At 50.8% G+C, this 16,572-nt stretch overlaps 2 protein-coding genes across 4 annotated transcripts in view; one reads left to right on the forward strand and one right to left on the reverse strand.

Moving 5' to 3' along the window:
* Positions 1-3,182: 3,182 nt before the first annotated feature.
* Positions 3,183-11,976, forward strand: UBE2Q1 (ubiquitin conjugating enzyme E2 Q1). Of its 2 annotated transcripts, XM_010348603.3 has the most exons (13): positions 3,205-3,694; positions 5,948-6,052; positions 6,387-6,491; positions 7,109-7,159; positions 8,754-8,894; positions 9,113-9,197; positions 9,470-9,530; positions 9,748-9,838; positions 9,962-10,020; positions 10,122-10,170; positions 10,449-10,544; positions 10,943-11,009; positions 11,477-11,976. In XM_010348603.3, the coding sequence occupies exons 1-13, from the start codon at positions 3,368-3,370 to the stop codon at positions 11,506-11,508; spliced, it is 1,269 nt and encodes a 422-aa protein (XP_010346905.2). In that variant the 5' UTR covers positions 3,205-3,367; the 3' UTR covers positions 11,509-11,976. The 2 variants fall into 2 exon arrangements, with proteins under 2 accessions (XP_074246285.1, XP_010346905.2); XM_074390184.1 differs by lacking the exons at positions 9,748-9,838; positions 9,962-10,020 and having other exon boundaries at positions 3,183-3,694.
* Positions 11,977-13,802: 1,826 nt separating this feature from the next.
* TDRD10 (tudor domain containing 10) overlaps positions 13,803-16,572 on the reverse strand; it is a 50,905-nt gene continuing 48,135 nt past the window's right edge. For both annotated transcript variants that reach the window (XM_074390185.1, XM_003937756.4), the window contains 2 exons: positions 14,460-14,530; positions 13,803-14,263 (listed from right to left, as the gene is read on the reverse strand). In XM_074390185.1, coding sequence (XP_074246286.1) covers positions 14,231-14,263; positions 14,460-14,530 — 104 coding nt within the window. In that variant the 3' untranslated portion in view covers positions 13,803-14,230. The remainder of the gene's footprint in view (positions 14,264-14,459; positions 14,531-16,572) is intronic.

Here is a 16,572-nt window from a genome sequence, read left to right on the forward strand (position 1 = left end):
CCTGGGATCTAGGGCAACAGCACCAATGACCAACACCTCTTCAACTCTTTCCCTGCTTGTCCCTTTCCTTTTTTGAGTCAGTCTCCCTCTGTCACCCTGGCTGGAGTGCAGTGGTGCCATCTTGGCTCACTGCAACCTCTGCCTCCAGGGTTCAAGCGATTCTCAAGCCTCAGGCTCCTGGGTAGCTGGGACCACAGGTGCCTTCCACCATACCAGGCTAAATTTTGTGGTTTTTTTTAGTAGAGATGGGGCTTCACCACATTGGCCAGGCTGGTCTCAAACTCCTGACCTCAAGTGATCTGCCCACCTCAGCCTTAAGAGGTGGGGTAAGAATATAACAAGAGTAATGAGTAGGAGCTATCCTGTAAGGAGCCTCTCCTCTGTACCACAAATCATGCCAAAGCTTCCCACAGGGGCCATCATTCTCTTTTTTTTTTTTTTTTTTTTTTGAGACACAATCTTGCTCTGTCGCACAGGCTGGAGTACAGTGGTGCCATCTTGGCTCACTGCAACCTCTGCCTCCCAGGTTCAAGCAATTCCCCTGCCTCAGCCTCCCGAGTAACTGCGATTACAGGTATGTGCCACCATGCTCAGCTATTTTTTGTTATTTTCAGTAGAGACAGGGTTTCACCATGCTGGCCAGGCTGGTCTCAAACTCCTGACCTCGTGATCTGCCCGCCTCGGCCTCCCCGGGCCCGGCCCCTGCACCTGGCTGGGGCCATTATCTTCTTCATCTCTGCATCCCCAGTGCCCTCTACAATTCCTGCAAAGATCAAGTGCTCAGGACATTATTTGTTGAGTCAATGACAGAATTTTATGCTCAGGGAGCAAGTCAAAGGAGAAGGTTGCTCACTCTACTCCAAACATGGGCACCTGTAACAAATGACCTTTGCAGAAAAATAAAAATCCCTACAATCCATTTTCCAAAGAACAGCCAGAGTGAGCTTTTAAATTTTTAACCCAGCTGATGCCAGTCCCTGCTTAAAATCCTCCAGGGGTTTCCCACTGAGCTTTGAATAAAACCCAATGTACTGTGATCTCCATAATCTAGTCCCTACTTTCTTCCCTGGACTCATTTCCTACCCTCTGTCGTTTCACTAGATACAAGCCAGGCTGAGTCCTGATTTTTAAAAAAGCTTGTTTTCTTCCCATCTGCACTATTTTATGCACTTTACATTGTGTTGTGTTCTCACATAATCCTCCTAACAAGTAGGTACTATTATGATCTCCATTTTGCAGGTGTGGAAACTGAGGCACAAACAAGCTAAGTAATTTACCCACAGTCACATCATTAGTAGTCGGCAGAACTGGGGTTCAAAGCACTAAAAAGGCAGAGTGGGGTACAAGGGCATGGACTTTGGAGACAGACCTAGGAACTCTACTTAACAGACTGTATGTCTTTGCAGTCACTCTTTTTCCCCACTTGTAAACGAGTAAAAATACTTACATTGCAATGTTGTTGGGAGATTTAAAAATATATGCACTGGCCCATCACGGTGGCTCACGCCTGTAATCCCAACACTTTGGGAGGCCGAGGCAGGTGGATCATGAGGTCAGGAGATCGAGACCATCCTGGCCAACATGGTGAAACACTGTCTCTACTGAAAATAGAAAAATTAGCTGGCCGTGGTGGTGTGCACCTGTAGTCCCAGCTATTTGAGAGGCTGAGGTGGGAGGACAGCTTAAACCCAGGAGGTCAAGGCTGCAGTGAGCCGAGCCTGTGCCCCTGCACTTCAGCCTGGACGAGAGAACAAGACCCTGTCTTATACATATATTTTAAATATTTGCAAACACCCTGGCTCAGGAAATACTCAATAAACCGGAATTCCCACCACAGACTTTTATGCTATCAGCTTGCATACACAAAGTCAACATGTAGCAAACTGTTCAGGCTACTCAAACCAGATAAATGGCCCCAAGAGGACCAGGAAGAGACTGTAATCATCTTTATCCACACCCCAACTTGGCCAACGGAGGCTTCTGCAAAGACAAGTGAATAGCCTTCCAGCAAAGGCTAGTTCATTATAGCCCAAGTGGGAGAGAAAGGGGGCAATCCGGCCAGTGGTTTAAGGGCTGAGTTGGCCCAGCAGAACTGAGCAGGCCTTACCACAGGCTAATGACACCTGCCCTTGGCAAAGGAATGCCAGCTCGGGATTTCTGTAGCTTCAGCCAGCTTTGTCCTTTGTGATAGTGCCACCTAGCGAGGGTCTGGAGGCACTACCTATTCCCGGCAGCTGCCAGGACCACTGCGACAAGGTGTTAGCCATTTAGGCTTAGGACGGGGCATGGGGTCCACCCAAGTCCGCACTCCTTCATGACTCCGTAGAGGAAGTCCATGGTGCCCATCCCCCAACCTCGTCCAGACCCATGGGGTCTAAAAATCGCAAAAGGCCAGCTACTGACTACCACTTACACATAATAAAGCAGTGATCTATTACCATTCCTCATTTCATGGTCTCCTCTCATCGAATCCCTCCCTGGAAATAGGAAAAAACAGGCATCATCCTCATGAGAACCATTGTACAATGAGGAAACTGAGACTGCGCGGGAAAGTGATTAACCCAAGGTCACCAAACGCCGACAGAGCCAGGGCTGGGACGAGAATCTACGTCTCTTGCATCCTGGTCCCGGGCTCCTTCCCCGACCACACGCCCCTCATTCAGTGTGATGATACAGTATGCCCACCCCGCACGGGGAGCAGAGGCTCCGGGATCCTGCGCCGAAGACCAGCATGGGGGGCGCAGGATAAGGACCGCACGGCGGAGACTGCACTTCTTTCTTCTCTAACCATGGAGTGCCGGGCACACTCGCCACGGCTCGAGGGCGGGGGAAGCCGTGCCCGGGGCAGGAAACAGCGTCCTGCGCGGGTAGCCCCTGGGAGCACGCGGCGCTGGGTCACGTGAGAGGGGAGCGCCGACGAAGAGGCGTCTCGCGCAAGCACGCACGACGTACGCAAACACGCACTGAGGCGCTCACAGCGAGGCAAGCCCCAAGCCCCGGGTCACATGTGGAGGGTGGCAGGCGAGAACAGAGGGGCGGGAAAGACGGAGAGATCACGTGGAGGAGGCCAGAGCAGGGAAGTCACGTGAGGGGGACGGAGGCGGGGCCGCCGAGGAGGAGGAGGAGGAGGAGGAGGAGGAGGAGGAGGAGAAGGAGGTGGAGGAGGAGGAGGGGCGCGCGGCTTCCGGCGGCTGGAGGGGGCCAGTGAGCGGAGGGGGGGGCCTGTCCCGGAGGTGGCGGCGGCGCCATCTTGGCGAAGGGGGGATCAGGAAGTGCGGACCGCGGCGGCGGCGGCGGCGGCGGCGGAGCCCGGAGCGGAGGCCGGAGGCTCCCGGCCCGCCGGCCCCGGAGCGGAGCGGAGCGGAGGATGCAGCAGCCGCAGCCGCAGGGGCAGCAGCAGCCGGGGCCGGGGCAGCAGCTGGGGGGCCAGGGGGCGGCGCCGGGGGCCGGGGGCGGCCCAGGGGGGGGCCCGGGGCCGGGGCCCTGCCTGAGGCGAGAGCTGAAGCTGCTCGAGTCCATCTTCCACCGCGGCCACGAGCGCTTCCGCATTGCCAGCGCCTGCCTGGACGAGCTGAGCTGCGAGTTCCTGCTGGCTGGGGCCGGAGGGGCCGGGGCGGGGGCCGCGCCCGGACCGCATCTCCCCCAACGGGGGTCGGTGCCTGGGGATCCTGTCCGCATCCACTGCAACATCACGGTGAGGACCCTCTCGCTTGCGCTTCTGTGGGGGCCCCTTGTCAGGGACCCAGGATCACTACATCCAGCTTTTTGCTCTCGAAGGACCTGGGAGGCCGAAGCCCCTTTGGGGGCTCAGCTCTTTCCCTCCAGGTTACACTTGTTTCTGCTGCTTGAGGTTCTGCGGTGCCCCCAGAATCGCTACCATTGACCCCGATAGCGAGGGACACCCCGACATATGGCGCCTAGACTACCCATTTCCACGAACCCACCCACATCCCAGGGTTCATGATTTTGGCTTTTTTGGCTACTCCTCCACAACTTTTTTTCTTGCCACCTAGGAATGCGTCTTTCTTCCCCTTACTCCTGTTTCAAGGTTTTAGGCCTCGGCACTGACCCCAGCTGGAAAGCCCTGGCCTGGAACTCTCTGCACATTTCAGTGATGCCCCCTTCTCAGTAGTACCTCTGACTTAGGACGTTGCCACCTGTGGGATCCCCGCCTAGGCATCCCTCGTGGAGCCCCTCTTGCTCTCTGAACTTCACCAAGTCATAGTTTGCAATTCACTGACTCCTCTTCTTTTTCTGGATTCCCTCTTTCTGGTGTAACCTCTAACTCTCCTCTCTCTGCCTCAGCTGGTAGCAGTTGTACCACTCCCCTCCCTGTTCCCTGTGGATATGTCCAGTTGCCGTGGGTTGTTGCCTTTCCTGGTAATGATAGTGATGTGATGTGCCAGGGCTACCCCCATTTCTTCTGAGCAGTACCGGTTGCATTTCTCCCCTGTGAGCGGCATTCCATCCTAGGCATACACCTTACATGTCTCCTGCCTGGTCTACCCTCAGACATCCCTTGAACAGAGAACTGGCTTCTGCTAATCTGGGAATGTCTGGTACTGCATGGTGTAGCACTTACATTGGTTGATGTTACCTGCTGTGACGGTGTTCTCTCTACCGGGAGCAGTAGCTGAAATGCTAGCAGACAGTACTTTATCCAAGCAGGCAGACCGAATCGGAGTAGCCTGAGGAAAGGCAGAGTTGTGAATTCTCTGGTACTTCGGTGCCTAAATTCAACTGACACGGTGTTTTCTGTCCCTTTTCTCAATCAAACCAGGTCAAGGTTTGGTGAGGTAAGCCTCAGTTTGGATTGATTGGTGCCCCACCAAAACTCATACCATTTCATACCCCACTCAAACCATTTCTCTCATTTCCTTTCCTCTTTCCTGCTGAAAAGTTAGAATTGAAGGGCTAGGAGTGGCTTAGTCAAGTGAAGACTTGGGCGTCTTTGATAATTATTTTTCTCCTAGCATTGAGGATTAGAGCCGTGGCAGTGCCGAGATACCCAGTAGAGGTGGTTAGGGATTCCTTGGCTTGTATGGGAACTTCAAGAGTTAATTTTGTTCCTGAATTAAGCTTCTAATTCCTTAAGGGTAGGTTTGCCCCCATCCAGCTGCTTTCTGTTGCCTGAGGCCATTTACTGCCTTTGTCTCTGGCAGGAAGTTAAATTTAGGGAGTCCTCAGCCAGATGCCCCTTGGCCCCTAAACAGGAGACTTGGCCTAAACTAGCCCCCTTGGTTTGGGCAGAGGGGGAGTCTGGTCAGGCTGCATTTGGCACCGTGGCTCAGGAATGCTGGGAATGTCAGCAGCGTAGGCCAGCCTGCCATGTGGAGCCCTACAGCCCACGCCTGGACTGAGAAGGTGGCAGGTTCCCAAGGGAGAGGTGGGGAGAATTGGTCTTTGAGGGGTTCTTCTGGGAGTGGTGTGGAGAGATTCTCGCCGGTACCCTTTTACTCTTGGGTTCTAGAGATACAGTCGAGTTCTTATACTTCTTTCCCTACTGAACTCTGCTTTTTTCACTTCAGTGTGATTGTGATGAGGTGATCCCTTCCTCAATTGATTCTGGAGTTTGAAAAGCAAGCTTGGAGGACTCTGTTCTGGGTCCAGGGAGAACTTGAAGTCTGGAACTTGTATAGGCAGTGCAGGAGATCAGAAGCCCCCCCTCGCTGTTAGCTAAGTTTGGCTGTGCCGGGTTTCCTGGTTTGTACTCTTAGGAAAGAAAGAAAAAGGTCCCAGCCTGCTTCTCGGAAAGAGTCCTTCCAAGGACTGTTGTTTTTTTTTTCCAGTTTAGGATTTGTTGTGAAAGTGCTTGGTTAGATGCTGACCTGAATTGGGGGTTTATGTGTTTTGGGGGCTAGAAGTCTTGGGGGGCAGAGGGCAGGCAAAACCTGGCTTTCCCCCGCATCACCCATTTTGATTGCTTTTGTTGCTCTCTTCCCCTCAGGAGTCATACCCTGCTGTGCCCCCCATCTGGTCGGTGGAGTCGGATGACCCTAACTTGGCTGCTGTCTTGGAGAGGCTGGTGGATATAAAGAAAGGGAATACTCTGGTGAGGGGGCCACAAGGGTAGGGGTGCATTTTATTACTGTGAGGCTCATGCCATGAAGGCATCCTATGAAAGGGATCCTCAAAAGTGGACGGTACAGGCAGCTAAACATTTAGGGGCCAACCTCCCAGGGGAATTGCTTACTGAAGCCAGATGGAGACGCTGCACCAGCCCTGGGATTGGTCCATCAGGAGACTCATTCCCACAGCCACATGGCCCATAAGGCTTAGAGAACTAGGTATTGGTTTGGGGCCCAAGCTAAGAGCTCGTCCATGCACTTGTCCAGATTGGAGTGGGGAAGGGAGTATTTGATGTTTCTGTGGTCCCCTACCTGTAGCTATTACAGCATCTGAAGAGGATCATCTCCGACCTGTGTAAACTCTATAACCTCCCTCAGCATCCAGATGTGGAGATGCTGGATCAACCCTTGCCAGCAGAGCAGGTGAGCAGCTGAGGGTGGGCCCTGTTGTGCGGAGTTGCCCCACGGAGAGTACTCAGTAAATAATTGAGACAAATCTGCAGTAGTTTCTCTCCATGCCCACCGGCTTCCAAACACATACGTGTCTTATGACTCTCACCCTCGTTCTTCTCCAGATGGGAATCTACTCTTGCTAAATGGGGCACTAGTAGCTTTATCTCTCATATCAAAACTCACTCTCATGGGCAGCATCCCAAATGTTGAAAGGGAGGGGGAATTTTTACTATTATTTTAGCAGTAGCAGTTGGTGGCCACTGGGGACCAAGGCCCCTACCAATGCAGTATGAATCTAAAGAAGATCAAGTAAAGGAGGGGTTCTTAGGAAAATTAAACTGAGATTTATGAGGTGGGTGACATAGCCATTTTGCTTTTTTTTTATTCTGTGGCAGTGATAGGCGAAAAAGGTAGCAAAGCCATTCCCTGGGCTCTTGCTTCCACTCAGATCTGGCTGGTGGAGGGACTGGCAGCATTACAGGCAGGCACAGAGCTTCCAGACCTGGGGGCTCAGGGGAGTAGGCTGAAGGCTGCATTCTAGCAAGCCACTGGGGCTCTGATCTCCATCTTTCCCTTCCCCACTGCAGTGCACACAGGAAGACGTGTCTTCAGAAGATGAAGATGAGGAGATGCCTGAGGTAAGCTTGCCCCCCAAGGTGGCATGGGCTGAAAGCTCTTTCGGTCAGCAGCGTTGATCACCCATTACCCAGAACTCCAGTCTAGAAATGGAGAGAGAAAAATATCAAAGGAATAAAGACAGATTGACTGATCTGGAGGAACAGCCAGTGTAGTAGAGGAGACAGGGCACCCATATCCAACCACTGAAGACAGGTGCAAAGCAGGTACAACCAAGTACTTGGTAAGTTAATTTCAAATGGCTTTGGAGTCCAACAAACCGATGTTTGCATCCCAGCTATCCTAATTGAAGAATTTTATGTAATCTCACTGATCTACAGTTTTATTATCTGTAAAGAAGGATTGTAATACCTAATACATATGGTTGTCTTGAGATTAAGTGAGATGTTATATATAAAATGCCTCAGACGAGACACGATAAGTGCTAAACAATCCATCTGATGTATTCTCTAAAAACGTACTTGTACAGAATATAAAGTCATGGTTAGGAGTTTGAGCTTTAGAGCTAGACAGACTTGATTGAATCTTAGCTCTATTAAGAGTTCTGTGACTTTGGGCATGATAATTAACCTCACTAGACCTCGGTTTCCGCATCGGTAAAATGGATACTGACAGAATAATGATGTGGTGGTTGAAAGAATTAAATGAGTTAGCATGTGCGGCACCTAGGACAGAACCTGCCACGTAATAAACACTCAGTAGACCTTACCTGCCGATGTGATAATTAGGTTAGTATATCCTGCCAGAAATGGGAGATCACTCTGATTTATTTCCTAACATTAGATTAATATCCCAGGTTCTATAACTCCTTAAGGGTCTTGAGACTGGCAAAGGGCTGATGACACATGAAATTTACTCCTCCCAGACATTGGACAACCCTCTGGGCCACACCCCCAACATCTGCCCGAGGGGCTGAACCCTAGATATGGTCTCCTTCTCCCCCCATGCTCAGTGAGTTAGCCGCTTGCTTACTTGAAGTGGGATGAATAAGGGGCTAACTCTGTTCTTGACCTCTTCCATATATCTCTCTGGAAGTCCTTTCTCATTTCCATCTGGCAGTGGGTGCCTCTGCATATCCAGTTCATGCTGTGCATGCCCTCAAAAAACAGATTTGTAGCGAGGAGAGGAGATTTAATGATCCAGGTTTCTCCTTTAGGCTTGGGGCCCTGAGAACTCCCAGGTGCAATAGTCGCCCGGTGAAATAGGAGCTTTGAGTCACAGGGTCAGGCCCGAGTCATTTCTGGTAGGAATTAGGGAAGAGTCTCTGCTGCCAAGGGTTAGGAACAGTTGGAGCAGGGTCAGTCTAGAAAACAAGAGGGCTGAGTCCCTGCCTTGGTCTCAGCTGCAGCTCTGCTCACTCCCTAAGTTCTTGCTTAGCTTGAGAGCTGAAGAGATTCGCCTCATCCTTTAGATTGTGGAGGGATAGGGCTGGAAATTGTTCTAAAAATGGGACGTGTGTTGTGTGTGTGAGACTGCTAGATGGACTGCGGCACTTTAACTTTTGGCTCTTTGCCAGATGGGACTGCGAAGGTGACGGCCATTCTCTAACCTGAATTTTTTCCTTTTCATTTCACTCCCACCCAACACCTCCCCCAGGACACAGAAGACTTAGATCACTATGAAATGAAAGAGGAAGAGCCGGCTGAGGGCAAGAAATCGGAAGATGATGGCATTGGAAAAGAAAACCTGGCCATCCTAGAGAAAATTAAAAAGAACCAGAGGCAAGATTACTTAAATGTACGTGCCTTCTAGGGAGGGGCTGGCGAAGGGGTTGGTGGGAAATGGCTGGGAAGTAGTAGGCTGTCGCATCTCAGTATGGAGAGCAGACTCCTTTTTGGGGGTATGCCTAATCCTTCCCTAAATCCCGGGTAAGCTGCCAGACTGCCCCTAAGGTCTAACACGTGTGTGTATACACCACACGACCAAGGAATGTTCCTGTCATCCCTCCCTCACAGGGTGCAGTGTCTGGCTCGGTGCAGGCCACTGACCGGCTGATGAAGGAGCTCAGGGATATATACCGATCACAGAGTTTCAAAGGCGGTGAGTTTGCGCCAGAGAAGGGCCTGCACGGGCGTCGCCCAGAAAGGGGTTTGGTGGCATGGGGCCCCAAGAAGTCCTCTGATCCGGGAGTGCTTATGAACTTTTCAGGCCAAGGAGAATGGAGCTCTTCCAGCCAGTGGCTTGGTTGCATGTCCATCTGGGTCACCCTAGAGCTATTGATCTTTTTCTCTCAGTCTGGAAAAGGAGTTTGCATTAGAGACCACTCACCACCTGGACCGTCCTACTAACACCTATCTTTTTCCTCCTTCCAGGAAACTATGCAGTCGAACTCGTGAATGACAGTCTGTATGATTGGAATGTCAAACTCCTCAAGTGAGTGGGGACTCTGGGATTGGAGAGGAAGTTGAGGAGGAGTGTGAGTGGGGCTATTGTGGTGGGATCTCCAGGGCAGCCCCATCCAGCATTTTGGTTCAGGGTCCCAGAGCGGGTGTGGGCAGTAGTTCGGTGGTCTGCTGCTAGCCAGGGAAGGGCCCTTATGAAGCTCCTGAGCTGGACCCAGGCAGCTGAGCCCAGGCTCGTTGCTTCATAGAGTTGACCAGGACAGCGCTTTGCACAACGATCTCCAGATCCTCAAAGAGAAAGAAGGAGCTGACTTCATCCTACTTAACTTTTCCTTTAAAGTAAGGCTTTTCCTTTCCGGTCTCTCCCTCTGGCCTCGCCGTCTGCCTGACAGTCCTATGGAGGATGCTGGCCTCCCTCCCCTGACTGTCATCCCTCTCTCTGTCTCTCTCTCTCTCTCTCAGGATAACTTTCCCTTTGACCCACCATTTGTCAGGGTTGTGTCTCCAGTCCTCTCTGGAGGGTGAGTGGCTGGCATGCAGAAGAGGGCATCTCCTCTGGCTGAGGGCGGGGAAGGGACTTGGAGCTTTTGTCAGGCACAGCTGACTAACCTTTCTCATGCAGGTATGTTCTGGGCGGAGGGGCCATCTGCATGGAACTTCTCACCAAACAGGTGAGCCCGTCTCTCTTCCTTGGCCAGGCCGGCCTGGGCGAGGGTTGGCTGAGCTTTACGGCACACACACCCCTGCGGGCTGGGTGATAGGCAGTGATGTGGCCCTTTCGTTCTGCTGGGCTGGGTCTGCACCCACTGACCTAGACAGACAGGTGGCAGTGCTGGGAACAAAGGGCAAGGGCCCTCCTATATACCCAGCTGATTGCCAGGAGGACAAGCGTGAGCCTTCTCTGGAAGCTCCATCTGGACCTGCTTGCTTTGTCCCTCCCATCACCCAGGGCTGGAGCAGTGCCTACTCCATAGAGTCAGTGATCATGCAGATCAGTGCCACACTGGTGAAGGGGAAAGCACGAGTGCAGTTTGGAGCCAACAAAGTAAGGATCCTGGGCCTGGGGCCGTGGGGCTGGGTGAAGCCAAGTATACTTGGGGCCGCTAGCAGGCCACAGCAGCCGCCTTTAGAGGAAGGAGAGCCTGAGGCCCCTGCGCTGGTGGCACTGGATGAGAGGGCCTAGGGTGCCCATGGTGGAACAACTGTGGTTTGGCCCCTAGGGGCACCCCTAGGACTTTTGGGAGGTTGGGGGGTCTGGAAAAGGAAGACTGTGGGATTATGCCCCCAAGGGCCCTCCTAGGTGGAAGGTACTTAAGTGTTGTACTAGACCACAGTGCTGGGAGCCAGGACTCCAGGGTCTCTGGGTGACAGCCTGCAGAAGGTGAGGGGCAGCTCACAGGCCACAGCTGGCCATGGCCTGATGTGTTGGCTTCCTGTCCCCAGTCTCAATACAGTCTGACAAGAGCACAGCAGTCCTACAAGTCCTTGGTGCAGATCCACGAAAAAAACGGTGAGGCTGGAGCCAGGACTCAGGAGATTCGGACACTTGCCACGCCCAGGTTTTCACTTCCAGCCAGAGCAAGAACCCCTTCTTTTGGTTTCTGATACTTACCACCCATTAACACAGCACCTGCTCCAGTTCTCCCAGGAGGGACTGGCAGTGGCTGACGTTCACAACCTTTTCCAGAAACACACCAAAATGATCATATCACCGATAAGCTTGGCCAATAAGCTCCTCGGCCACCCTTTGAAAAGCTCATCTAACTCTCCCATCGTCTCAGGTTGGGCACATCATGCCCCTTTCTTTCTCATCTCCAGGTGTGCAGGTTCTCAGCTTCCCATACACCTCTCCCCACACTGAGTAGCCTTTCCCCATATCCTTTCACCTCTGACACTGGAGACGTCTTCAGAGATTGGGGCAGGGCAGGGAGGGTGGGCCCGAACCTCCACCTCGCTGACGGCTCCATTTCTTGGCAGGCTGGTACACACCCCCAAAGGAAGATGGCTAACCCCGGAGTATCACCCTTCCTCCCTCCCCAGGCACCACTGGACCAATTACCTTTGAATGCTGTATTTGGATCTCACGCTGCCTCTGTGGTTCCCTCCCTCATTTTTCCTGGACGTGATAGCTCTGCCTATTGCAGGACAATGATGGCTATTCTAAACGCTAAGGAAAAAAAAAAAACAAAAAAACAAACACAGAACTGTTTCAAGTACTCAAGACTGACTTACAGACCAACCAACCACCTTGCTGGAACCCTTGCTAGCCGGCATTCTTATAAAAGAAACTTTCGAGCCTCCTTATATTGCTGGAAACTCAGCTGTGCTCCAGACTAGAGCCTCCTTACCTATGCTATGGATTTTTAATTTATTTTCTCTTATTTCATGTACACTGCTTTTTTTGGTTACAGTGTATGATGGATGTGTATGAAAAAAAATGTATCTTTGGGAAAACAATTACAGTTTGTTAATTTGAAGATGCTGGTCTTGACTCATCTTTATTTTTATTCGCACATCCCACCCCATCCCCTGAACTACTTGGGAGGTGGGGAGGGGTACGAGTCCACTGTTGCTCTGGTAGAGATGAAAGGCTGCGTTTTGCTGCTAAAGCAAGAGAAACGTGGAGCTGAAGCACACCTGGTCCGCCCCTAGATTTCGCCTCAAGGCCTCTGGAGCAACCAGGACTTGCCCCCTTGGAATGCAGAGCCTGGCCTGCTAAGCTACAATGTAGTAGGCTGAAAAGATGGTGTCAATTCTTAGGACTACTTTTCTAGTCACAGATGTTTTCAAATTTCTAAGAAAGGAAAATGAGGCTCAAGAGGCTGCTTCATAGAATTCCTTTTGAATGAATTGAGTGGGGATGGGGACACAGTATCTGAGTGTGTATGTGGTCTTTTCTGATCTCAGCTGTGTGGCTGCAACTCCACTGCTCATTGGTTCCTCTCCTGGAAAGTGGCTTCTAACCGGCACCGGGTGGTGATCATTGGTAAGCTCTGCTCGCCTTCCTCTCTCTTGCTTCATTTGGTTTTGTCAGAAAGAAAAGGCGTAGCTCTGAAGTTGTTTGGCTTGGAAAACTGTAGATTCTTTGGAGCCATTCCCAGAAGGGTTAGCTTTTTAAGGGGGCTTGTTCTATACACCTGTGTCCTTACCCCAGGCTCAGGAACTGCCAGGGAGGGAAGGTGAAGTGGGGAGTCTGTACTGAGATGGAACTGTCAATGCTGTGTTGTATGTACTTGCTGTTGTAAAAGTTTGGGCATGACTTTGCATCTAGCGGGTGCTGCCTGCATCTCTTTGTCTGTAAGCTTGCTTTGGGACTGAGACAGCCTCTTAGGACCTACGATGCCAGCAGCTCTCAAAGATTGAAATGACAGAGGCCAAGGATGGCTAAGTGAAGACCCAAGTCTCCAAAAACCCAGACTGGGGACAGCTGCCTGGGAACTGTAGGATGCTAGGAGTTCTGCAATACTTTGAGACACAGCAATGTTCACATTGGCCATTCTGCCCCCCTCCCCCACCCCTTTTCTTTTGAGGGACTTTAATGTTTGCTGCTTTAGGTGGATGGAGAGTCCACCAGTCCCACTCAATGCTGCTCTAACTCTACCCACACCCACCTAATTAGGGGTGCTAATAATATATGCCGAGGTTGAGATAAAGACGGGACACAAGGGGAAAATTCATTCCATAGAGCTGAAATCTGGTTTTCAAGGCCTCTGTGGCTTTCTTCTGAACTTAACACCAGCCCTGGCTGGAATGTAGATTGTGTTTTTAGTAATGTGTACTGTGAGCTGTCTTCTGTATAATGTATTTTGTAATGTATTTTTCTCATCTACCAAAGGGTGAAACAAATAAAATTATTTAAATAGTTTGGCTCTAATAAAATTATTTGAAGAAATAGTGAGGTTCACGTTCACTTGACGTAGAGGAAAATGCCTGATCCCGTGAGCTGCAGAACACCAACTCTAAGAGTATCCTCCATTTTTCTTGCCAAACCCAGCACTCCCTTTTTTATGACCTTAAGTTTAGGGTTCTAATAAAGTACAAAGTATAAAAAAGAATCAAGACCATATCATCGTGAAACAATTTTCTTCTCTTCACTTAGAAGGCAAGGAGAAATGAAACGAACTCTTAGGTCATTACTCTACACTTTAAACATGTATCATCTATATCCCAGGCAGGGTTTGCATGGCCCAGAGCCCACACGGGCAGGCTCTAATCTCACTGCAGCAGTTTTAGAGGGCTGAGCAGGGCAGTGGAAGGGTGGCTGGAAAGAAATACCAATCACTCCAAACTCATGAAACATGCCAACATTTATTTGCTCATTGGTTAAATGTTACTCTACCTATTCTACATGGAATGCCAGGAAAACTAGCAGAGGAGGGCTTCTCCATTATCCAGAATCTGTTAGGACCGCCTCTATCGTGCTCTGGGGTGCAGAGAAGAGACATAGGAAAGAACATCCCCGCTGCCTCAGGCTTTCAACCTAATGGCAGCTTCCTAAGTTGGGTTCAAATGTTCATGCCAAGTTGGGGAACTGAAGACACATGACAAATGAGACTTCACTCTCTTCTGAGAGGGGAGCTGGGAGTAAAAGCAAAATGGAAATCAATCCTGGGCACAGTCTGGCCTTTTTCACCTCCTAGGCCTTAAGGGTTAAAGGGGCACAGGAGGGCAGGGCGGGCGGCCTCTGGATCCGTGGCACACAGGAGAGGGAACATGCTGAGGGGAGCCCCATTATTTAGACTCTTCAAACTTTAGGATGTGCGACTGGAAGAGAAAGAGAAGCCTTGATGGGAAGGTAGGCCCACACAGCCAGTTCACCCAACCCCTCAGAAAACCAGCTTGTTTGATCTAAGAGAATGCCAGGTAAATACTGTATCCAGGCCTGGGCAGCAGCCACTGCAGAGACCCCCAAGGGCAGGAATGGAGGGAGAAGAGCCAAGTTAGATGCAGAGGCAATTACCTCCGAGTTCAAAGCACCAGTGATTTTCCCTTTGAGGATTCGATGGACAACCTCATACGAACTCAAGATGTCTGCAAAACAAGACACAACAACCAAACCTCACTGGCACTGGGCTGGGCAGGAGAAGCAAAGGAGGGAAGCAAAAGGCGGGGGCTGCAGGGCAAGTGCTGTAGCCGCCAGCCAGCTCCAAGCAGCAAGTCTCTGCTAGTTCCTGCTAAATCCCTGCTGCCAGGATCAAGTGAGATGATAAACGCTGAAAAGGCAGCATGGGGGGAGGGCAAAATAACAGCAGATAAAGGGAGGAGGGACTTGTTAAAATAATCACAGGGATCTGGGATTTTTAAGGAGAAATTCTAGTGGGGACAGAAAATCATGTTCACTGAACTTTGCTCTGAGTTTCAGCTGGAGAGAGGAAGGTTAAAAGTGGAGTTTTTCACCATGAGAAGCAAGCTCTCTTACATGGCTGGAAACAGGAAGTGCAGGGAGCTCATCAAACACCCAGCTTTCCTCAGGACCTTGTCCCCTACGCAACTCCTCCCATCCCACCATATCCCTGAAACTCTGGGACTGTTTGTATGCATGAAACTGAATCACGAAGAGTCAGACCTAGGTTTCATCCCCAGCTATACCATTTTCTTGCTATTATAAATATTAGTTCATTTCACTTTTCTGAGCCGTATTTCCTCATCCATAAAGGAAGGAAAACTGAACACCTATCTTGACTTATCTCTGGGTTGGGGAATCTGGTCCTTCTGACAGGCTGGGAGCTGCACTTTGAGACAGGAAGCTCTTCTTCCCTGGGTCACCTGAAGTAGCTCCTGATGCCTGGCTGTTCGCAGGCTGGGCAGCAGGGACCCTCTTCATGCAATGACTCAAGACAACCTCTGGGTGGTGCTCCCTGCCCACTGGGCACAAACACCACCAGCCTCCCAGGAAGCTCTGGCCCTGCACTTTTGGGAGATGCCTTTCCATTTTTAAAAGACTTGTTTGTCTGTAAAATGTTTCCATAACAGCCAAGGCATGGAAGCTCATGCCTGTAATCCCAGCACTTTGAGAGGCCAATGTGGGAGGATCGCTTGAGCCTGGGAGTTGGAGGCTACAGTGAGTTATGATTGTACCACTGCACTCCATCCTGGGCAACAGAGTGAGACCCTGCCTCTAAAAAAAAAAAAAAAAAAGACTTTTCCATCTTACTTTCTGGGTAGGTATGCTTCTTCCCCTCCACTTCTGACTGCCCCCTAAAGCATTTACATTTAAATGTAAAGGATAAAATTTTATCCTTTTACATTTCACCTAACTTTGATCTTAAAAAGGGGCCTCGGGCCAGATGCAGTGGCTGACATATGTAATCCCATCGCTCTGGTAGGCCGAGGCGGGCGGATCACGAGGTCAAGAGATTGAGACCACCCTGACCGACATGGTGAAACCCCGTCTCTACTAAAAAATAACAAAAAAATTAGCCGAGCATGGTGGTGCATGCCTGTAGTCCCAGCTACTCGGGAGGCTGAGGCAGAATTGCTTGAAACCAGAAAACGGAAGTGGCAGTGAGCCGCGATTGCTCCATTGCACTCCAGTCTGGCAAAAAAAAAAAAAAAAAAAAAAAAAAAAAAAAGAAAGAAAGAAAGAAAGAAAGAAAAAAAAGAAAAGAAAAAGAAGGGGCTTCTCCATTTCCACCTATGGGGAAACCCACAGGTGTCTGAGGCTAAATGAAGCACATTAAGAGAAGACCCTGAGTGCAGTGCTCTGGCGTCTATAACTGGCATTCGAGGGCTAGTTTTCTTCTACCGCAGAATCCTTTTTCCAGTGAATCTGAAGCAACATGCAAAGTGTGTAAAACAGATGAAAGCTGAGCAGCTCTGGGTGGAAGCAGGATGGGAAATCCGCCCTCTTCTCTCCCCTCCCAGAGAATTCAGCTTTTGGGCAGCATCTGAGGTCCCTCCTGGGATCTTGGGGCTCCAGAGCCCAGGAATGAAAACCATTACCGGAGAAGCAGCTTTGCTAGGGTCAGATGCTGAAAATCAGGGTTGGGTGGAAAGAGAGACTGAAGCACCTTAGCCGCCCACTACGCTGTTCCCCACTCAGGTCCCAGAAGCAGGCATGGCATCTCCTGTCC

Source organism: Saimiri boliviensis, chromosome 19, assembly GCF_048565385.1.
Source record: "Saimiri boliviensis isolate mSaiBol1 chromosome 19, mSaiBol1.pri, whole genome shotgun sequence".
Lineage (NCBI taxonomy): Eukaryota > Metazoa > Chordata > Mammalia > Primates > Cebidae > Saimiri > Saimiri boliviensis.